The sequence below is a fragment of the Esox lucius genome, chromosome 23 (assembly GCF_011004845.1).
Source record: "Esox lucius isolate fEsoLuc1 chromosome 23, fEsoLuc1.pri, whole genome shotgun sequence".
Taxonomy (NCBI): Eukaryota; Metazoa; Chordata; class Actinopteri; order Esociformes; family Esocidae; genus Esox; species Esox lucius.
In genome coordinates this window covers 23,159,284-23,183,545 of record NC_047591.1, presented here as the reverse complement: position 1 = coordinate 23,183,545, position 24,262 = coordinate 23,159,284, and the positions used below count along the sequence as shown (strand labels likewise).

The 24,262-nt window shown below is 48.5% G+C and overlaps 1 protein-coding gene across 3 annotated transcripts in view; it reads right to left on the bottom strand.

The window, feature by feature from the left end:
* Nucleotides 1-826: 826 nt before the first annotated feature.
* The window catches only part of mbd2 (methyl-CpG binding domain protein 2), a 39,778-nt gene continuing 16,342 nt past the window's right edge, over nucleotides 827-24,262 (bottom strand). For all 3 annotated transcript variants that reach the window (XM_013140303.4, XM_013140304.4, XM_020042952.1), the window contains 5 exons: nucleotides 21,754-21,891; nucleotides 16,172-16,262; nucleotides 15,815-15,992; nucleotides 13,014-13,141; nucleotides 827-891 (listed from right to left, as the gene is read on the bottom strand). In XM_013140303.4, coding sequence (XP_012995757.1) covers nucleotides 13,027-13,141; nucleotides 15,815-15,992; nucleotides 16,172-16,262; nucleotides 21,754-21,891 — 522 coding nt within the window. In that variant the 3' untranslated portion in view covers nucleotides 827-891; nucleotides 13,014-13,026. The remainder of the gene's footprint in view (nucleotides 892-13,013; nucleotides 13,142-15,814; nucleotides 15,993-16,171; nucleotides 16,263-21,753; nucleotides 21,892-24,262) is intronic.

Sequence of the window (24,262 nt, the reverse complement as noted above, 5' to 3'; positions counted from 1 at the left end):
GCTGTGGTCCACAGGACTTCAGGCAGGTTAAATATGTCAATCAACAGTGTGCTAGTGTCAACAGATTTTCTTATCACCTCTAAGTAGAAGCATCGTTTTTGGATGCAACCAATCCCGGAAAACCTTTCCCTTTTCTAACCTTTTCTCATGGCAGTCCTGTAGCCAGTCTGTCTCAAAAGGCCCTTTTATAGCGGAAAGCACATTCTCCGTCGGGTATTCTCTTGACCATTGTTGTAACGCAATTACGGAACACTACACACATAGACAGCAGTTGTGAATATATTCATTTATTTTTTCTAGAGTGATGCAAGAAATGTACACTTTTCCCTCAAGGTATAAAATTTGTCTTAAATAAGCAGTTTTCCATTCATGTTCATGTAAATGCAATAATCATTTGTTACAAACCCTGAAAATATTATTCAATCCCTTACAAACAACAACACCTAAAACAAAAAAAAAAAGTAAATAAAATAGTTAGCAATACAAATCCAGCAGATTGCAAAGAAGTTCCCAGAAGTTCAAATAGGATCGCTCAATATTCGGCTTTATAAAAAGAGTATTTAAATGCAACAATTCTGACACAAAATAAGCATTGTTCTTGAAATTATATATAGATATGTACATCAGAAAAAGGCCTTGGTTTTAAGCTGTCGGTTTCTAAGGTAATAACGTGTCAATGCATCGGTGCCCGGTCTGTCGGGGCGAAGCACGGTAGAGCCGTCTCTACGGCCACTCTGTCCTATAGTGCAATACTTCAGGTCCTGGTGAAAAGTAGTGAACTATGTAGGGGGGAAGGGTGTCATTGGGGACAGAATCTGTGTGTTTGTTGTCTTGTTGATGACCGTGTCATCCTCTTCAGCGTTGTGGGACCTGCCTCTGGTAGAAAAGTCACTGTGGAGTCAGATAAGAGAGAAGAATGGTCATTTACGGTAGGCCGTTTACAGTAAGTCATTTATATAGAACCAGGTTAGCGGACCGCCACCACATTAGGTCGGTGTGAATGTTCAGTTGACGATACAACATGACAATCTCTACTCTGAAGGTGGGAGGGAGAGTGAGGAAAGAGAGGGAGAAAGAGGGCGAGGGAGAGGTTTAGGGGAGGGAGTGCCCCAAATGTCACCCTACATAGTGAACAGGGAGCCATTTGTGACGCAGACCCACTCGGAGCTCACACAGAGAAAGTGGGCCTCCAGAAGCACCTTTTAGATGTGTATTGTTGGAGAGGAGACTGGCATGCTGTGAAGTGCACAGACAAACATCAGTGGAAATCAATATGAATCTTACAGGAAGTTACTCTTCAACATAAAAGGAGCGAGTGGACTGACTTCAGCAGGGGATGGAGAAGGAGTGATGGAGACAGTGAAGGGGAGAGGGTAGATGGAGGAGATGGGGCTCTCCAGGGTGGGGGTGGCTTGGCCCCAGGAGACAGAGAAAGCAACGGGGCATCTAAATGAGCAGAAGTATTAGCTAGTGTTCACAGAAATAATTAGCCTTGTCTCTGTAAGGAAAGTGGTAAGTAGGAGAGAAAGGGGGGCCAGAAGCCTCATCTCTCGGTCTACGGCCCCGTCTCTATGTCGGTCTGCGGCCCCATCTCTATGTCGGTCTGCGGCCCCGTCTCTATGTCGGTCTGCGGCCCCGTCTCTATGTCGGTCTGCGGCCCCGTCTCTATGTCGGTCTGCGGCCCCGTCTCTATGTCGGTCTGCGGCCCCGTCTCTATGTCGGTCTACGGTCCCGTCTCTATGTCGGTCTGCGGCCCCTTCTCTATGTCGGTCTGCGGCCCCGTCTCTATGTCGGTCTGCGGCCCCGTCTCTATGTCGGTCTGCGGCCCCGTCTCTATGTCGGTCTGCGGCCCCGTCTCTATGTCGGTCTGCGGCCCCGTCTCTATGTCGGTCTGCGGCCCCGTCTCTATGTCGGTCTGCGGCCCCGTCTCTATGTCGGTCTGCGGCCCCGTCTCTATGTCGGTCTGCGGCCCCGTCTCTGTCGGTCTACGGCCCCGTCTCTGTCGGTCTACAGGCCCAGAGAGACTGGCAGACAAGGCAGCATTCCTTTTATATGGAATGAAGTACCCGGTTGGGTATCAGGACTGTAAATCCAGTAACTTTCCCAAATTCCCCCAAAATTAAACTGTCGTCAAAATGTAAGCATATGCAGAGGTAGGCATATTCTTTGACACTTTTACAATATATATATATTTTTTTTATCATGCTTTTAAAATATAATATTTAAGCTGTTATGCTCTTTTAAAATATAGACAGTGTGGTTAGAGAGAAGAGAGGTACTGCTGGAAGAGTGGAGGCCACCAGATCTGTGGTCCGGGGGTGCATTTAGACCACTGGACCAGTGTAGGCAATGAATTCTGCATTTTGAAAAGGCCTTCCCAATTGCATTATGCATTGACATCTTATTTTCCACTCTCAATTAAGTCTGAATGTGGATATCATCTTATGAAAGAAATTCCATGCACCACAGTTGCTACAAACACTAATAATGTGTATATATACACGTGCTAACTATACAGTCAGTGGGGAGATGTGGAAAGCTTACTCATTGATAGGTTTTTGTATTGTTTTAAACGATGGTGTCAGTAAAACCTCTAACGGTTTGTATGAAAAAACGGAGTTAAAGCCAACATTCAATATAGTCTTGCTCATAACAACGCAATTGGTTTTACGGCAGCGAAACCAAGACCAGTGATTTTAGAAGACGGAAAAACAAATGCGAGGTAATCTCATTAAAACCGCTTACGAAGTCCAAACTTTAGGATGAGTCTAACTTTTTTATAGGCTGCCTTAATTGCAGTTTTAATTTCACCAACAAATAGTCTAGAGGAAATACTGATTTTCAGTGTTAGCAATTCTATGGCACGATAATGGAGCAGCGCTTCACATATATGAATGTAAACTGTTGACATTTTCCTGGCCGGTCTGTCTCGCCGAACTGCCCGTGACGACAAACAATAGGCAGAGATCTGTGCATGCTCTCAGCCGGTCCATTTCTCAGACTAATCTGTGTGGGCAGCTCGCATGTGAAACATAAACATCACCAACAAAGAACGTTAATCGGTTTTTAAATCTATTCAATAGACTTAAAAGCATTACTATAATAGCATTATTATAATATTTTTATCGCTGACTCTCAGCAGTACTGGGCCATTGACATGGATGACATGGCCTTGTAAAGTCTTCCCAGGTCCGTCGGTGGCTCTGAATGTTGAGCCCCACGTAGCTAGTAGCTAGCTACTTTTCCAAACCAGGCTAGCAGGAAGATTTGTCCAAGTAGCCTGTCAGATATTTTCTCTTTTCAAATAATGCATAGCACACATACAAGTCCAGCCGGCAAACCCGAAATTCCAAACATTCCCTCTCTGATTATAAACAATACACCAGGTCACTGCTGAGTGGAATTAAGTTTATATTCTTGCATGTACACAGAGTTATGTGGAATAGAAGCATGTCGGTCTAATTCCATCTGCTAAAGATAAGTGATCAGCATAATGCAACCAACAAATCAGCTTAGGAAACACTCAACGTTTAAAAACGGCTTTACATTGTTTGTTCAATAAGAGCACATTCCTATTGAATATTCAATACCTGCATTAACTTAATCCAAATGCTACTTTAAAAAACCTGGCAAACTGCATGCCTCAACTAAAACGGCCCACAATCAATGTAAAAGCATCCCGGTGCAAAATTAGCATCTCTGCTAGTAAAAAGGCCTTCACCGAAGACGCCTAAGTGCAAAGCGAACCCGACATCTAAGTGTTTGCCTGCAGCCGCCGTTAATTAGAAATACTTGAGGCAACATTGCAGGTTGATAAGAGGCTGATTACTTAAGGAATCAAATATTAACACCGGCCTGGTCTCCTTTGCCACGCCGACACAGTAACATCAACAGCTGATGGGATTTGGAGTAATGGCCCCTCACGTCAGCCCCAAAGATGTCTATCCTCATGGCATAGAAAATGCTTCACTTGAAATATCTATTCGCTGCACGTTGGTTATCAAGAGAATGTGGGAGGTTTTTGTGTGAACACATTTAATGTGATACAAACGCTGGAGTACTTTTTTGGTAATGTATGTAGGGTTCTTCCATACCTGCTGGGGAACCCAAGCAAATGTTGATGTTGCTCATGGTTGGAGCTAGCCTCGTAGACAGACACGGGCACAGACACGGGCACAGACAGACGCAGACACACACAGAGACACAGACACACAATCTAAATGTCAGTGCTGTGCTGATTTGATTTCCCTATTCCGTTTATACTGCTGCCTGGCTAGTGGCTGCAGTGTAATGAAGAGGCATGTGGAAAGCACACTGATGTCACACAGTGAAAGAGTGTTAGAGAGAGAGACACGTGTCGAGGAAACACGTTCCGGCATCGCAGTGCTTCAAGGAAGTGATTCCAGGAAGTACATATTTTCTTTTACACATCCCCCTGCATACTGATCCAATCATGTCAGGGTGGTTAATTGCGCTGTAGTAATTAGCGATGCATTAAAATCCCTAATAATCTAATAACTAATGATATTCTTCCTTTTAGGAACCCCAGAGGCCTACCTCACACTCTGTGTGTGTGTGTGTGTGTGTGTGTGTGCGCAAGCAATTTTAATTCCTCCACCCCTTCTCACCCTTATTAAGCTTCTGAATTACTCTGAACTCTTCTGCTGCTCCATGTCTAAATTTGTTGTAATTAACATGCTGCTAAAATACAAGCACACAGCACAGGCACTTTAAATATGCTCCACCAGCAATTAGAAGATATTAAAAAATACCTTGATTAGGAAGAAATAATCACTTTTGTCTTTCTTCCTCAGTTTCCTAATACTGCGGACTGGTGTCCAGGCGGCTGAGTTGATCTGTGGTGTTGGCAGGTTCACAGGGGGCTTTTAAGCAAGCAAGCCTATTTGTTTTAAGTGCTCCAGCTACCCCAAAGGTGACCCATCCAACATGACAAAAACACTCCCCTCCGCCACGGCCCTCGGCAGATAACGACACCAGGAAATCAAATAATGAGCCTCACACGGTTTTACCGCCACACAGAGAAATAGTTGTTTTTACATTTGAAAAAGGCCAAATACTAAAAACAAAGCCTGTCGTCATCAATCTGGTTCTCCGCTAGCTAATCTCCCACCTCGGATTTTTAATCCTGCGTCGAGCTAATCAAGAAAGTGGGTGGAAGCAGGAATGAACGACGAGGATTTACTGTCGGTCTCCTGACCTGCCTGCCGTTTAAACAGCTCAGCCTGGGGCCGTGTCCCCAACGGCTCCCTGTCCCATACAAATAGTGCCCTCGTCACATCCTAGCGTCACACAGGATCCGAAGCAGCACCTTCTGAAGGGAGCAGGGTGTGATTTGGGAGCGAGGAGGAGGTGGTGTCTGCAGGGTTGGCTGAGTGATGAAGAAGGGCCTTACGCCGTGGGCTGGGTGTCGGTGCCGCTCGCCGTATCTCCCCTCGCCACATTTCAAGCCCGCCGCTGCCTCATCACTGCACTGCCCCCTGACAGCCGGTGCATCCCAAATGACCCACTACTCCCTCTGTAGTGTGCTACATTTGACCAGGCTTACCAGTAAGGCGGTGCTCCATGTTGGTAATGGGGTGCAGTTTGGGACCGAAGGCTGACAGTCAGCCAACAGCCATCTGGGTATTCCACAATACCCAGAAATCCCTCTTAAATACAGGATAGACTTGATGATGTAGAATACAGTAGACACAGACTTGCACCAATCAGCCCAAATACATAAGTGAGCGAATGGATCCCGTTCTGTTGTAATTTTATTTGTTTCACTCAAACAGATCAGAAGGAGTGAGCCCTAGGATCGGTCAGAGTGCCACAGATGCTGATTTTTAACTGCTTCAGGTATGACAAGTGTCTTTTCTAAGAGAAGTGAAAGTAGTTGAGCAGATTTTCTCCTGAGGGGGGTGTCTGTCTTTAACTGAATGCTGTCTTTAACTGTCCTGGTGTCCTGTTTGACTTTAGGAGGACATGAGCTCTTGGATCAGGCCTCTATAGTACCTGGCCCAAATGACTCTCAGAAATCCCTGCTGCTAAGTGCTTGTGGATGTGTTGGGTAACAGGTTGCTGCACCACCTGTTCTTGTTCACCTGGTTTGGGTTTGGATTCTGTTGGAGTCAGCTGAAAGGCCACCTGCCTTTGAGGTGTCTGTGTTCTGATGATTGCAAAACGTTGATTTGGCTCAAAAAGTTATTTTGTGTTGTCTTCATCCAGCACAGCTAGAAAAGTGGCCACCCTACAGAGTCTGGTTCCTGTCTGTTTTTGCAAATTTTGGTCCCTATGAGGGAGTTTTTCCTAGCCACAGTGCATTAACTGGTGTCACTTGCTCTTTTCAGGCTCACTGGAAGGCTGAATGTTTGTCGTTTAATTCGGCTTGCGGTGCCCTGAGGCTGCGGTGCCCTGAGGCTGCGGTGCCCTGAGGCTGAGGTGCCCTGAGGCTGAGGTGCCCTGAGGCTGAGTGAGATTTTTGACAAACACAATTTGCAGTGTGTCACGGCAAGACCTATTACTGTAGCTTTACACAGTATGGACGTGTTTTGTTCCACAGTTACAACATGAGTAATAACAAGGTTGCAGGTTTGAGATGGTTGTTTATGCCTGTGGAAAAATAACTGGTTCGGTGTAGCCATCTTTCTGAAAAGGTTGGGTTCAGAATAAAGTTGGAATTTTGTGTTGTATTGCTGTTATGTATGGGCCATTGAGGCTATCGAATCCTGTCATGTTTAGATTGTCAGGAGGGCTTTGATGCATTAATCAGTCAATTTATATGTCGTGATATTGCTTCTGTGTCCTTCCTATGAAGTTATTTCCACACTTTTCAATGCCGTTGTCCATTGAGAAATCACTGGAGTATAATGTAGGTCTGTCAAGGAAGATGTGTACTTTTGAATTGCAGGGCATGTGAGGAAATAAAGTGTGATGTGTTTGGAAGTCCCAATGCAAAAGCATCATCAGCAGTCTTATGACTGTCTAAGGGATAAGTAAGTAATGAGAACTGAGTGGGGGACACGTCAACAAAGAATGTTGTTCTGTCTCTCATCTGTCCTTTAATGTGTTAGTGAGTATTAGTAGGTGTTTAAATGGGACTGTAATGATAGAACTTATTAATTTCTTCCTAATGAGTGTGGTTGGGGGCTTGTAGTCTTGCTGTGGGTGGCTATTTAGGTGTTAAAGAGACTCTGCACTAGTTACTTGCGGTAGGTGTCGGTGGACGGTTGTTAGAGTCTCTGACTGTGGTGTGGAAGGTTGTTGGTTCAAATCAAAGTGGTTCTTGTGGGCTATGTGTCGCTGGGGATGAAGTCACGCAATGACTTGGTGTGTTTGTGAGGTTGTGTGGATGGTGGTGAGGTTGTATGGGTGGTGGATGGTGGTGAGGTTGTATGAGTGGTGGATGGTGGTGAGGTTGTATGGATGGTGGATGGTGGTGAGGTTGTATGGATGGTGGATGGTGGTGAGGTTGTATGGATGGTGGATGGTGGTGAGGTTGTATGGATGGTGGATGGTGGTGAGGTTGTATGAGTGGTGGATGGTGGTGAGGTTGTATGGATGGTGGTGAGGTTGTATGGATGGTGGATGGTGGTGAGGTTGTATGGATGGTGGATGGTGGTGAGGTTGTATGGATGGTGGTGAGGTTGTATGGGTGGTGGATGGTGGTGAGGTTGTATGGATGGTGGTGAGGTTGTATGGGTGGTGGATGGTGGTGAGGTTGTATGGATGGTGGATGGTGGTGAGGTTGTATGGATGGTGGTGAGGTTGTATGGATGGTGGATGTTGGTGAGGTTGTATGGATGGTGGTGAGGTTGTATGGATGGTGGTGAGGTTGTATGGATGGTGGATGGTGGTGAGGTTGTATGGGTGGTGGATGGTGGTGAGGTTGTATGGGTGGTGGATGGTGGTGAGGTTGTATGGATGGTGGTGAGGTTGTATGGGTGGTGGATGGTGGTGAGGTTGTATGGGTGGTGGATGGTGGTGAGGTTGTATGGGTGGTGGATGGTGGTGAGGTTGTATGGGTGGTGGATGGTGGTGAGGTTGTATGGATGGTGGTGAGGTTGTATGGATGGTGGTGAGGTTGTATGGGTGGTGGTGAGGTATGGGTGGTGGATGGTGGTGAGGTTGTATGGGTGGTGGTGAGGTATGGGTGGTGGATGGTGGTGAGGTTGTATGGGTGGTGGATGGTGGTGAGGTTGTATGGGTGGTGGTGAGGTTGTATGAGTGGTGGATGGTGGTGAGGTTGTATGGGTGGTGGATGGTGGTGAGGTTGTATGGGTGGTGGATGGTGGTGAGGTTGTATGGATGGTGGATGGTGGTGAGGTTGTATGGGTGGTGGATGGTGGTGAGGTTGTATGGATGGTGAGGTTGTATGGGTGGTGGATGGTGGTGAGGTTGTAAGGGTGGTGGTGAGGTTGTATGGATGGTGGTGAGGTTGTATGGGTGGTGGTGAGGTTGTATGGGTGGTGGATGGTGGTGAGGTTGTATGGGTGGTGGATGGTGGTGAGGTTGTATGAGTGGTGGATGGTGGTGAGGTTGTATGGGTGGTGGATGGTGGTGAGGTTGTGTGGATGGTGGTGAGGTTGTATGGATGGTGGATGGTGGTGAGGTTGTATGGATGGTGGTGAGGTTGTATGGGTGGTGGTGAGGTTGTATGGGTGGTGGTGAGGTTGTATGGGTGGTGGTGAGGTTGTATGGGTGGTGGTGAGGTTGTATGGGTGGTGGTGAGGTTGTATGGGTGGTGGATGGTGGTGAGGTTGTATGGGTGGTGGTGAGGTTGTATGGGTGGTGGATGGTGGTGAGGTTGTATGGGTGGTGGTGTGGTTGTATGGATGGTGGTGAGGTTGTATGGATGGTGGATGGTGGTGAGGTTGTATGGATGGTGGTGAGGTTGTATGGATGGTGGTGAGGTTGTATGGGTGGTGGATGGTGGTGAGGTTGTATGGGTGGTGGTGAGGTTGTATGGATGGTGGTGAGGTTGTATGGGTGGTGGATGGTGGTGAGGTTGTATGGATGGTGGATGGTGGTGAGGTTGTATGGATGGTGGTGAGGTTGTATGGATGGTGGTGAGGTTGTATGGATGGTGGTGAGGTTGTATGGATGGTGGTGAGGTTGTATGGATGGTGGTGAGGTTGTATGGGTGGTGGATGGTGGTGAGGTTGTATGGATGGTGGATGGTGGTGAGGTTGTATGGATGGTGGATGGTGGTGAGGTTGTATGGATGGTGGTGAGGTTGTATGGATGGTGGATGGTGGTGAGGTTGTATGGATGGTGGTGAGGTTGTATGGGTGGTGGATGGTGGTGAGGTTGTATGGATGGTGGTGAGGTTGTATGGATGGTGGATGGTGGTGAGGTTGTATTGGTGGTGGATGGTGGTGAGGTTGTATGGATGGTGGTGAGGTTGTATGGGTGGTGGATGGTGGTGAGGTTGTATGGGTGGTGGATGGTGGTGAGGTTGTATGGATGGTGGTGAGGTTGTATGGATGGTGGATGGTGGTGAGGTTGTATGGGTGGTGGATGGTGGTGAGGGTTGTATGGATGGTGGATGGTGGTGAGGTTGTATGGGTGGTGGATGGTGGTGAGGTTGTATGGATGGTGGTGAGGTTGTATGGATGGTGGTGAGGTTGTATGGGTGGTGGATGGTGGTGAGGTTGTATGGGTGGTGGATGGTGGTGAGGTTGTATGGGTGGTGGTGAGGTTGTATGGATGGTGGTGAGGTTGTATGGGTGGTGGATGGTGGTGAGGTTGTATGGATGGTGGTGAGGTTGTATGGATGGTGGTGAGGTTGTATGGGTGGTGGATGGTGGTGAGGTTGTATGGATGGTGGATGGTGGTGAGGTTGTATGGATGGTGGATGGTGGTGAGGTTGTATGGATGGTGGTGAGGTTGTATGGATGGTGGATGGTGGTGAGGTTGTATGGATGGTGGTGAGGTTGTATGGATGGTGGATGGTGGTGAGGTTGTATTGGTGGTGGATGGTGGTGAGGTTGTATGGATGGTGGTGAGGTTGTATGGGTGGTGGATGGTGGTGAGGTTGTATGGGTGGTGGATGGTGGTGAGGTTGTATGGATGGTGGTGAGGTTGTGTGGATGGTGGTGAGGTTGTATGGGTGGTGGATGGTGGTGAGGTTGTATGGATGGTGGTGAGGTTGTATGGATGGTGGTGAGGTTGTATGGATGGTGGTGAGGTTGTATGGATGGTGGTGAGGTTGTATGGATGGTGGTGAGGTTGTATGGGTGGTGGATGGTGGTGAGGTTGTATGGGTGGTGGATGGTGGTGAGGTTGTATGGGTGGTGGATGGTGGTGAGGTTGTATGGGTGGTGGATGGTGGTGAGGTTGTATGGGTGGTGGATGGTGGTGAGGTTGTATGGATGGTGGTGAGGTTGTATGGATGGTGGTGAGGTTGTATGGGTGGTGGATGGTGGTGAGGTTGTATGGATGGTGGTGAGGTTGTATGGATGGTGGTGAGGTTGTATGGATGGTGGTGAGGTTGTATGGGTGGTGGATGGTGGTGAGGTTGTATGGATGGTGGTGAGGTTGTATGGATGGTGGTGAGGTTGTATGGGCGGTGGATGGTGGTGAGGTTGTATGGGCGGTGGATGGTGGTGAGGTTGTATGGGCGGTGGATGGTGGTGAGGTTGTATGGGCGGTGGATGGTGGTGAGGTTGTATGGGCGGTGGATGGTGGTGAGGTTGTATGGGCGGTGGATGGTGGTGAGGTTGTATGGGCGGTGGATGGTGGTGAGGTTGTATGGGCGGTGGATGGTGGTGAGGTTGTATGGGCGGTGGATGGTGGTGAGGTTGTATGGGCGGTGGATGGTGGTGAGGTTGTATGAGTGGTGGATGGTGGTGAGGTTGTATGGGTGGTGGTGAGGTTGTATGGGTGGTGGTGAGGTTGTATGGGTGGTGGTGAGGTTGTATGGATGGTGGTGAGGTTGTATGGGTGGTGGTGAGGTTGTATGGATGGTGGATGGTGGTGAGGTTGTATGGGTGGTGGTGAGGTTGTATGGGTGGTGGATGGTGGTGAGGTTGTATGGGTGGTGGATGGTGGTGAGGTTGTATGAGTGGTGGATGGTGGTGAGGTTGTATGGATGGTGGATGGTGGTGAGGATGTATGGATGGTGGATGGTGGTGAGGTTGTATGGATGGTGGTGAGGTTGTATGGATGGTGGTGAGGTTGTATGGGTGGTGGTGAGGTTGTATGGATGGTGGATGATGGTGAGGTTGTATGGGTGGTGGTGAGGTTGTATGGGTGGTGGATGGTGGTGAGGTTGTATGGATGGTGGATGGTGGTGAGGTTGTATGGGTGGTGGTGAGGTTGTATGGGTGGTGGTGAGGTTGTATGGGTGGTGGATGGTGGTGAGGTTGTATGGATGGTGGTGAGGTTGTATGGGCGGTGGATGGTGGTGAGGTTGTATGGGCGGTGGATGGTGGTGAGGTTGTATGAGTGGTGGATGGTGGTGAGGTTGTATGAGTGGTGGATGGTGGTGAGGTTGTATGAGTGGTGGATGGTGGTGAGGTTGTATGGGTGGTGGATGGTGGTGAGGTTGTATGGGTGGTGGATGGTGGTGAGGTTGTATGGGTGGTGGATGGTGGTGAGGTTGTATGAGTGGTGGATGGTGGTGAGGTTGTATGAGTGGTGGATGGTGGTGAGGTTGTATGGATGGTGGTGAGGTTGTATGGATGGTGGTGAGGTTGTATGGGTGGTGGATGGTGGTGAGGTTGTATGGATGGTGGATGGTGGTGAGGTTGTATGGGTGGTGGATGGTGGTGAGGTTGTATGGGTGGTGGATGGTGGTGAGGTTGTATGAGTGGTGGATGGTGGTGTCTGGGTGCTTGCGGTGGCTGGCTTTGCAACACAGGTCCTGGGTCCAAGCTGCTGAGAAGTGGTGAGCGGCACTGACACCCAGCCCACGGAGAAGACTGGGGGTAGCGCTTACTACTAACCACATTGACATGTCAGAACAATACTTTAAAGAGTGAAAAGACTGTGGAAATGCTTGGGGTTTAAGGATACTTCAGGGTGATATATTGAACACACATTCATCTTGCACGCCCAATGGCGATCACTCGGTGGAATGAATGCAAATACTATTCACTTTGCTGCCACTTGTTCATTTGTATTTAAATTGTGTACTGTGTTTTGCATTATTCCCTGCATCTTAAACACAAGGTTGAGAGGAAAGCCATATACAATCAAATTAATCACATCAACACACAAATCAATCAATGTATTGATAAGCAACCAAGGGTATTTGAGAAACTTCTGTACCATCGCTCCTGGTAAATGGTTTTGTCATTGCACAAACACAAAGGAGAATTCAGAACAAACAGAAAACACTCTGCTGCAGTTGAAACCGACCAGTTGAACACATTGAACTGTATGCGTCTGTCCATAGAACCATCCCCTCAGCCCCCCCCCCTGTCAATGGCAGAGGACCCTAAACATGTCATAATATTACACATGGGGGCATTGACAGACAAACGGGAGAAAACAGAAATGCCCCTCCCCATCTGGCCACAACTTCATCACATGAAAAGGCAGTGACGAGGAATGGCAAAATGACCTATTAACCTCCTTAAAACATTCATTAGAGACAAAGATAATCAGACAGCTGTGCACAGCTGACGGGCTGAACCCTTGGAGCTCAGGTGAGAGACAGCACACTAGGAAGCCATTGGAGATGTCTGAAACCCCTCCCCAGCTGGGGTGGGGCCACACACAGAGGCATGTGACCCTGGAATAAAAGCAGGACTACAAGCACTTCCGGCAGTGTGCTACTGGACCTACAGACCGTACTACAACACCCACAGTACATTCAATCACACCGACTGACTAGAACAACAGGGTGATGGCCAGACAAGTTTCCTCCCTGGTGGAGCCCAAATATACCCCTATGAAGACCAGAGTGACAACATGAAACATTCAGAACAATGAATCCTCACCACACAGGACACTACTTGCCATCCCATCCACCTCTCATGTTCCCCAGGACCTCCCTGAAGTCTCACCTTGACAGGTCTCCTATGCAGCCTTGTGGTCGGAGTCCCTTCTGGACTCTGCGGTCCGCGCCAACCCATCTGCCATCAGCGCGTCCTCCAGACACCTGCGAGCCTGAATCACCTTCAGCTCCTGTTCCCTGTGGACATGCAGAAAGAGGATCTTAGAGATGAATAAACACACACAATTCACTTGGAAACCAAGGACTGGGAAATCCCGTACATGAGTAAAACACTAAGATTACAGTTCACAGCGCCTAACCTTCGTGACACAGACAGTCCTTGAAAAGAGCGGTAACACATGAGCCTGTACATGATGCACCGTGTGGAGATCATTTGGAACGCAACAAACACCAGCCCTATTAGATCAAGTCAGTGACACAACCACATGGCACACTAGTTTCTGTATAGTGCCCTACTTTTGACCAGGGCCAGTGGGACTCAGCTGGTCAGAAGTGCACTGCATAGTGATTAGGGTGCTGTTTTAGACCCGATCCAGGTCTCAGGTGATCACAATCGAGTGCTTGGGGCTTTGGGTTTTATGAGCTGGGTCACATAAAGACAAACAGACTTTTGGTTTGGAGATTTAAAATCCAAAAAGGCAGGATCACAATGGTGAGAAGAGGCTTTCAGGGTGAAGGTTTCTCCGAGAAGGCCATTCAGGACAGCGCCTCACTACTATTCTGTGGTCCACTCTACACACAAAATACTTTTTCATACTGTGAATACACTGAACTGCATTTTAGAACGTATGAATGTTTTCCTGAGATAGATAGATAGCCTGCCAACAAATGACAACCCTGCCAGGAATTAACAGATAATTAAATAAAAAAATGTCAAGCAGATCTAATAGGAGAATAGTGTTACTTTCACTGGATTTGAATGCAGGGGGGAATCAAATGCCGTCTCCACGCGGCGTGAGAGAAGACACCATGAAGGCGTGGAGGGTTGTATAACAGTGGGACGCTGTGGGGGACGATCAGTTGTTTTCATTCTCTGGGGTGAAACAGGGGTGAGGGAGGGGGAGATGGGATCTATTCCACTCCTCCACTCCTGTCCCTCCCTCCATCTCTCTCCCTCCATCTCTCTCTCTCCCTCCCTCTCTCTCTCCCCCTCTCTCTCCCCCCCCCCTCTCTCTCCCCCTCTCTCTCTCCCCCTCTCTCTCTCCCCCTCTCTCTCTCCCCCTCTCTCAAGAGGGAGCTGGCCATGTGAGCTTTAATACATTTTCCAGTTGATAAGCCTGAATGCTCTGGGATAGGCTGAGGAGAAGATGACACACCTGACATAAGCACCTCGCATTACCGCTGGTGTTCCATCGTGGCTGTGTGGTGACTGCCCCCTGGAGGATGCAGGCAACACTACAACCCCAACAGCTCTGGTTGACACTTCAGTTGTGGGTAAACTGATAATAACAGAGGAGTGACTCTTCAAGGCGAGGGACTTTGCCTCTTCTTTGTTGACATCTCTTCTACAGAGGGTCTGCTGTTCTCCCTGCCTCTACCTACATTCTAATGCACACTGCTCAACTGACCCACAGGAGCATTGGGCACCACAGCATGTGGTTACTCAAGCTTTTACTAATTGTATGGACCTGTGTGTGTGTGTGTGTGTGTGTGTGAGACAGACAAACAGACCAGACATAATGGAGGAAGGGAGGATAAGACAAGTAATTTCTCACAGACACCTCACATAAAACTAGTATCTTCAGACCATATCCCCCATCTCCCCCGCATCACCCCCCCCCCCCCCCAGCGGTGCATTTCACACCATCATGGGTGTATTTAATGGTTTATTTCACTTTGCTGCCTGCGAACGGCTTTAGGTGACCATTTCCCAGATCTGTAAGTGGCTTCTTTTGTCATCACCATAAAGGACAGACAGAAACACTTCTTAAATGTCAGGCAGCTCAATTAGACCCTGTCAGTACAGTCTAATGGCAATGTTCCACATGTCTTTTTACAGCAAATACACCCATCAGACTACACCCGTCACCCATCAGACTACACCCGTCACCCGTCAGACTACACCCGTCACCCGTCAGACTACACCCATCACCCGTCAGACTACACCCGTCAGACTACACCCATCACCCGTCAGACTACACCCATCAGACTACACCCATCACCCGTCAGACTACACCCATCAGACTACACCCATCAGACTACACCCATCACCCGTCAGACTACACCCATCAGACTACACCCATCACCCGCCAGACTACACCCATCAGACTACACCCATCAGACTACACCCATCACCCATCAGACTACACCCATCACCCGTCAGACTACACCCATCACCCATCAGACTACACCCATCAGACTACACCCATCACCCATCAGACTACACCCATCACCCATCAGACTACACCCATCACCCGTCAGACTACACCCATCACCCGTCAGACTACACCCATCAGGTTGGTGTCCACAATGGCATCCTACATAAACTACTAAGGACCAGCACACAGGCCTGGTATAAAGTAGGGTACTACGAAGGGACCAGCACACAGGTCTGGTATAAAGTAGGGTACTATGAAGGGACCAGCACACAGGTCTCTGATATAAAGTAGGGTACTACGAAGGGACCAGCACACAGGTCTGGTATAATGTAGGGTACTACGAAGGGACCAGCACACAGGTCTGGTATAATGTAGGGTACTGCGAAAGGGCAGGACTATTCCTCTCTGCTGAAGTTCATCATGTGATTCAAAGACAGAATGATACACATGGCCAGAAATGAAACGTATCTGCAACCGCACATGCTCACTTTTCTATCACACACCTGAGAGGGACAGACAGACAGGCCGTTACCGTATGTCCTGGTCGGTGACCAGGAAGGCTTTACAGAGGGGCTGTGACGTGTTCAGCCAGATTGCCGGGTTCTTCTCTGCAGCCGAGGAGGTCTGACCGGTGATGGGAGAGGAGCTCATGTGGAGAGCACTGGCGATGGCCGAGAGGAGCGTCTCATCCGACGTGTCCGGACCAACACCTGGTACAGGACAGCACCGCCACGGCAACACGGCAAGGAACAGAATCACAGTCACAACCATAACCCTCATTCCGAGTGCATGTTTGAATGGATATAGCAAAGAATGGGTCCGTTACAACTCTGCTACAACGACTCCTGATTCAGAAAGACACAATGTGCTGACTGACTGAACATCTTACTTGTTAGACCTTTGGGAAGTTCCATAGTCCTGAGGACCTCTTCTGTGATGTCGGAGGCCTTCAGACCATTCAACCGCTTCTCCCAGAAGAGCTGAAACGGAGAGCAAACACAGTAAGACGTGAAGACGACAGGGATGAAACCATGAGGCTGAGGACAGGGACAACACAGTGAAGCTGAGAACAGGGACAACACAGTGAGGAAGAGGACAGGGACAACACAGTGAGGAAGAGGACAGGGACAACACAGTGAGGAAGAGGACAGGGACAACACAGTGAGGAAGAGGACAGGGACAACACAGTGAGGAAGAGGACAGGAACGTAGGGCTCGCTCAGTCTTGGTCGTGAAGCCGTCAGGCCAACAGAAACAGGCTAAATCCATACGTCTGCAGCCATAACAGCAAAAGCCTTCAAAGAGAGAATAACTAGCAGTCAACTACCAGGGCCTTCAAAGCCAGGCGAGCCAACCCACAGAGGCACAAACCAGCTCCGCTATCCCTCCCTCTCAGCCCACAGGGTGGCAGGGGATGGCCACTCTTCACAATCACCAGGCCCGCTATCGCCAATCCCCACGCGGACTCCCAAACTAATCCTCTCCAAAGTCACAGGCGCTTCAGCCTTTTCCTCAGTCAATACAAGTACATTCCTCTTCTGTCCACTTCATGAAAACATTTAGGAGGCAATTAACTTCTGCTGGCCAGTAGCCAGGTTAGAAATGGACTTCATCTGAGAGGCCTAGCGATCACTGCAGCAGGTGAAGGAGGGGCGCCGCAGGAAGATGCCGTCCAATAACATGGCTTCAAGGTCTGAATACTTATTCCAGAGACCTTGTGCAAACTGAACAGGTTCCTATTGTAAAGGATGTTATCTCAGAGAAGAATCTGTGTGAAGGTACTTCTGGTGCTACAAAACAGCACATGCCGCCAGTGAATAAGACACATTCATACCGTCTGGTATTTAACATCACTTAACATCAAGGTTATGCGTTTTTCACATTAATGCATGTAACAGCAGCAGATGAAAGAACAGCCAAGGACTCTGACTTACCAGCCCACTTTAACTCCTCTCCCCCTAACTGTTGCTTGCTCGGGATTGTGTCCATCTTCTTCAGAGTGACCGTCTTTCTGTCTCACACTGTCTCTATGTCTGTCTGTTTGGTCTCTCACTATCTGTCTGTCTGGGACTCTGTCACCCCCCCCCCCCTTCTCTCCATATAAGGAAAGGGAGCGAGGGGATCTCTAAATCGTTGGATCAAAACGGATAACAAGGTCAGTGATCAATAGTTCATATCTTACCACAGAGAGCTGTCTGAAGCTGACGGGAGGTCATGTTCAGATCAATAGACTGGTCATGCTGCCTTCGGCTTCTCACATAGTTAAACATCCATTTAGTCCTTAATATAATCTCAACATGTCAAATCACACTGTTCTGTACCATTTCAGTGATTTGAGGGCAGTATGCTAGTTAATGCAATTGCATTGTGTATCCACAACTGCATGAGACAGGCTGACAGAATGACACGTGCAAACACACACACAGACGCTTCATCCACGGATCAGTGTGGCCATCTCATCTCACGGTCTCTCCCCTGACTTTAACACTGTCTCTACTGCCCATCATAACATCACACCTAAGTGGCTGTTGCCAGGGTGACAGTCCCTCCTCCCCTCAAATAGAACCCGAGCGGTCGGGGGTCGGGGGGGGGCTTCACCTGAGCGGTAGGGGTGCCTGAGGGAAGTCATCACTAGGGAGGACAAATCTTTCCGGGGGGCGTGTAGAGGAGGGAGCCCAGATAAGAAGGAGGCGAAGCAGGAGATGGTCTTTAGGGAAGCCATTGGTGGGAGATGATCAGCCAAGCAGCAGATCTCATTTCCAAATCCTAATTAACTTCATCCCCTGCCCTCTAATACTCTCCATCTCGTCACCTCCTCATCGTCACCTCCTTCTCCTTGACATGTGCGTAATAGTGTGATCATCCTAACACTCTGTTCTCCTCATAGCCTCATTAGACAGCACCAATCACATTATCTGCCCCCCAGCCAGGAAACCCCCCGAGTCAAGGAGGGGAATACCTCCATTGTGCAGTCTGTTGTTGTCAATGAAACAGCCAGCCACTCCGACATGTCGCTGGTCGATAAAGTTACTGAATGTTGTTGCTCTAGACAGACACAATGAGTGGCTACACCAGCTAGCTAACAGAGGAGAGGAGTGGCTACACCAGCTAGCTAAAACAGAGGAGATGAGTGGCTACACCAGCTAGCTAAAACAGAGGAGATGAGTAGCTACACCAGCTAGCTCAAACAGAGGAGATGAGTAGCTACACCAGCTAGCTCAAACAGAGGAGATGAGTAGCTACACCAGCTAGCTAATACTGCTCCTTGAAGACTGAAAGAGCACAGGAGAAACAGGACTGAGACTTAAAAGAGCAAAACAGACAGGGAGACAGCAGAGAGAAACAGACAGAGGGAGATAGAACAGAAAGACAGGACAAACAGAGGGAGTCAGGAGAGGAAGACAAGAGAGGGAGATAGGAGAGTGAAACAGACAGACAGAAGAGAGGCAGACAGACAGAGGTGGGGAAAACAGGAGACACAGACAGAGGCAGATAAGCAAGAGAAAGCAAAAGCAGGGGAAGACAAGAAAGTATATTACTTTAATAATGTTATATATTAAATTATTCCCCGAGTACATTTAGATGTACATTATTATATCAGAGAGAGGGAAAGTGAGAAAAGGGAGGGAGAGGGAAAGAGAGAAAAGGGAGGGAGAGGGAAAGAGTGAAAAGGGAGAGAGAGGGAGGAGTGAGAAGAAAGTTGTTAGAGATGGTTACACAAGCTAGCTAACACAGACGAGATTAGTAGCAACACCAAACATATTATAGAGAGCAGATAAGTAGCTACCCCAGCTCACTTACACTGAGAAGATGAGAGGCTACACCAGCTAAAAACAGCTGAGGGCCTACGTCTTACACCCGCTAGCTAACAAAGACAAAATAAGGGCCTACACCAGCTAGCTAAAACCGAGGAGATGGGTAGCTACACCAGCTAGCTAAAACAGAGGAGATGAGTGGCTACACCAGCTAGCTAAAACAGAGGAGATGAGTGGCTACATCAGCTAGCTAAAACAGAGGAGATGAGTGGTAAAACAAGGAAAAAGGTGTGTGTGTTTGTGAAAAACTCTGTGTAGACTGAGAAGGGGGCCAGTGTGCTAGTAAGAGAAGTTACATATTGGGCAGATTTTCCAGACACAGTAGTAGAAACACCCTATTAGTGGGGGAGAGAATTCCCTGATCCATTACATTTTCCCTACTCCGGGATGACTGACTTCCGATTGGCTGGCTGAGTGACTGGAAGCTGGCAGGCTGGTTGACTGGTGGTGCTGCTACATCCATTCACACGAACACACACACACACGTACAAAGACACATTATCCATTATCTGTACGACAGTGCAGCCACGGCACATTAAAACGTTCACCTCCACGCCACATGCCCTGAGTATCTGGTCTTTAAAACCTTCACCTGCACGCCATTGTGATTTGCTGCTCTGTAGCAAGCTAGCCCTAGGGTCATTCCACCTCGAAACGTACAGGGGAATTTTAACACCCGGCATCTAAAATTAATTTGTTGAAAGAAATTATCTTAATTGACTGCACCCGAACTGGCCATTTCATATATACACCATTCAATAAACATAGCACCCAACATCCAATTACGACAAAACACTTTAAACAAAAAAAATACCTCATCAGACCATAAGTTATCCAGATCCAGTTGGGCTGTCTGTACCTGGCAGTGGTCCTCTGTTCACAGCTTAGTAGGTTCAGAGTAGACAGAGACAGGCTCACATATATAATACAGCCTCTGATTCCACTCTGTATCCGCTGAGCAAAGTAGCCTAAGTCTTAGAAATGACCGCGACTGGCACGGCAACGACCGCGACAGGCACGGCAACAAGACCGCGACTGGCACGGCAACAAGACCGCGACTGGCACGGCAACAAGACCGCGACTGGCACGGCAACAAGACCGCGACAGGCACGGCAACAAGACCGCGACAGGCACGGCAACGACCGCGACAGGCACGGCAACGACCGCGACAGGCACGGCAACGACCGCGACAGGCACGGCAACGACCGCGACAGGCACGGCAACGACCGCGACTGGCTTTGTAAAGACTACTGTTTAAAAAATTAGGCACATATTATTGGTGCTTAAAAAAAGCTTCCATCAATGCCAACATGTGTTCCAACCAACAGTTCCAGGAATAAAACCCACACACAACAGCCAGGGTCACCAAGAACAATAATTAGAGAAACACTTTCAAACTTTAAACATTATTCAGCACAGAAAAACAGACAAAAACAGTAATAATAGCCAACAAGGCAAATATGTTTTTCTAAAGCTGCAGTCCTACACGAATGCTCTCCCAACTCAGCCTTGCAGAAACACATGAAATTTGCAGGGAGTTGGTGGATGTTAACCAGACACTGGCAATCATGCCAGGTCTTCATTTAGACAAAACATCCACCTCTGCACCCTCAGTCAGGGTCTCTGCACCCTCAGTCAGGGTCTCTGCACCCTCAGTCAGGGTCTCTGCACCCTCAGTCAGGGTCTCTGCACCCTCAGTCAGGGTCTCTGCACCCTCAGTCAGGGTCTGTGCACCCTCAGTCAGGGTCTGTGCACCCTCAGTCAGGGTCTGTGCACCCTCAGTCAGGGTCTGTGCACCCTCAGTCAGGGTCTGTGCACCCTCAGTCAGGGTCTGTGCACCCTCAGTCAGAGTCTGTGCACCCTCAGTCAGAGTCTGTGCACCCTCAGTCAGAGTCTGTGCACCCTCAGTCAGAGTCTGTGCACCCTCAGTCAGAGTCTGTGCACCCTCAGTCAGAGTCTGTGCACCCTCAGTCAGAGTCTGTGCACCCTCAGTCAGAGTCTGTGCACCCTCAGTCAGAGTCTGTGCACCCTCAGTCAGAGTCTGTGCACCCTCAGTCAGAGTCTGTGCACCCTCAGTCAGAGTCTGTGCACCCTCAGTCAGAGTCTCTGCACCCTCAGTCAGAGTCTCTGCACGGTGCTGTGTCAAGTGGTAACACCCGTCTCATCTGTGATGCTTTAGCAGCCTCTGGTGGTCCAGACCAGACATGACACCCTGGTTTAGTAACAGAAACCATATATAAAAGGTTTAACTGCCTTAGATGTGGTGTATATAAACAATACGACCCTATAGCTGTCTGGCCTACCTGAACATCACAGGTCATGGATATAAACAGTTTAGCAAATGTAGTTTCAGTCAGAATATTCAGACAGCGAAAGAGGACATTTTCAGATACCAATATTTCCAGAATAAGGTGCTAAAATGCCAGCCACGTTAAAACGACCGCAGATACGTAACATGTGGTTTAGTCACTACAAACCAGGCCCTTCATTTGTTCCAGGTGTGGAGTTCTGTTTTAATCTAGATTAGATAAGTATGACTTCACGACCTTTAGGAAACTCAATTTCATGATCAACCATCAGGCAGTGACAAGCAAGCAGTTGTGTGTGTGTTGTTTTAGTAAGTGAGTTGTTATAATGATTAATTGTGCATGTGTCACCTGTCGTGGCTGCTCAGTGGCTCTCTGAAGGTCTGTCTTCACCTTGTTCCCAGGGTGGTTAACCACTTTGGTGACTGGCTGTTTAAAGATGGAGGCTGTCTGTCTGATTGGAAGTGCTGTGTTTAGGTCTGGTTTACCCTAAAGGACAGAGGGGGATGACCAAGGAGACTTAATTAAACAACAACACTGAATAACTTTTAGAGACACAAAACAACAATTGTATGCATTACTAATTAACAACCAGCATAAGATTCAAGGAGCACAGGAGACAACAATAGTGAGACAAGACAGACAGTGAGGAAAAGAGGGGCGGAGAGGAGGACACAGACAGAGAAGACAAAGTCTGGAGAGAGCAAAACAGAGACAAAGGAGGAGACAGGACAGACAGAGGAAAAGGAGAGACACAAAAGTGAAATAGACAGACAGAGGAAAGGGAGATGTGACAGAAGAGAGTCAGAAAACAGGGATACAGGAGTGAGACAGACAGAGGGAGACGAGAGAGGCAGACAGATGAAGGGAGTCAGGAGAGACAGACAGGCAGAGGGAGACAGACAGACGGAGGGAAACAGGAAAGACAGGCAGACAGAGGGAGACAGGAGAGACAGACAGACAGGAGAGACAGACAGACAGGAGAGACAGACAGGAGAGACAGGCAGACAGAGGGAGACAGGAGAGACAGGCAGAGGGAGACAGGAGAGACAGACAGAGGGAGAGAAAGAGAAAGCAGAGAGACAAGAAAGAATATTGTTATCTTGTACATTCAATTAATATTTCCTCCCTGAGTACACTTGGAAAATATACATTATTACATCATGCCGATACAGTAATTTCAATTGAATTGACAGAGGGAGTGGGAGAATGTTTTTTAGGGAGGAGTGATAAAGAGAGTTATTAGAGATAATGAACGTGAGTGTGTGTCAGTACTGACAGCAAAGTCCACGCTGTGTTGCTCTCTGACTCATCAGGAATCTGTCCTGTCATAAAATCTTGAGGACGCCAACCTTCCTTTTAATAGCCACCCTCCCTCCTCTGGAAACATGTCCCATCCTTCTCACAGGGGCAGAAAGTTCCAACGGTTTCATCAGGTTCCTTGCGACCTTTCATTACACCATCGTCCTTTTATCCTTCATACTGACATTACTTTCTTTTTTTGTTTTAAGAAATCACTTCTCATATCCGCTCCAGCAGGAAACAAAAACCAAATCAGTGACTTTGTTTTTGCAGGTCATTGGAAGTGCAGCAGTTCAAACAACTGGTACTACCGACTGAATTCACAGTGGTTGGTTTTGCTGCGATGTTTAGGGAGGGGCTTGGTTCACGTGGGTGGGGGGATGTTTGTGTTTGCTTGTGTCTGCATGGGCACTGAAATTCCAATCATAGGGAGGAGGAGACTACTCCCCACAGACACGTGTGGAGCTCACTCTCACAGTACAAACAGCCTCCACACAGCTAACACACACAGGGTCCCTTGGACGAGCTGCGTTTCAGGGCTTACTGAGCCCCTGGGAAGAGTGGCAGCTGAGGATGCATTGAGTCCCTGGAAGGAGACGCATCCAAAGCCACGCCAAAGTAGACCACTCCACATTCCAACACCCATCACCTCCTCCTAGCTCCTCCACTGTCCACCCTACTGCTGTGATTATAGAAACAAGCGCTGTTCTAAGTTCACAGGCGACAAAACAAGGTTAACCAAACAGCCAGAGAAGTAAGATAGATGTTATAAAATAGGAGCCGTCAACCCCATTTCTTTCCGCCCTGTCTGTGTTAGGCCTGAGGTCTCTGAACTTGACTGTCAGCAATGACTAAAGACTGGTCTGGGTACAGCGGGATCGAAACAGCAGCTCATAAACCGTGAGATCTACAGACAGCCAACATCTGACCATTTGGCTCCACGACACCAACCTCAAAAAATGTCTGTGTGGCTGAATGAATGGGCTCAAAGGAATGTGACGAGGCCTTTTGGCGCCATCCTACGGATCCCTGGCCCTCGCCCCAGTCTAACGGGAAGTGTCCATTAGGCCACGCCCAACCAAAGGGCCCATAGCGCCTCTGTGGTTGGCCCGTTTGGTTTCCCCGGTGCTTCTGATCCCTCTGAGGTAGAGGGGCGTGTCTATGGACAGATCAATCACGTCTACACAGTCACTCTGGTTGGAGCAGCATGCCGAGGGAGTGCGTAGGTGGACAATAGCGTGCGCGCGTGTGTGTGTGTGTGTTGACCGACAGTGGAATGTGTGCAAGCGCTGAGCCGAGTTTGACCAAGGCAGCTGAGCTAGGGCAGGTCTTTGTGACGGCGCGCCATCAGATGATCAGAAACCAAAAGTGAAAGTAAAATAAAACATTGGCTCACTACAAGAACCCAGCACCGTGAACGCAGAAAGCATCTCCACCACAGAACCTCAATAACATCGTAGCTTGTGTCTGAAGTTGTCAGACAGAACCACCGCCTTCTTGAAAATAAACCAGAACATGTCTGTTTGAACAGAAACACACACACACACTTTAAATACAT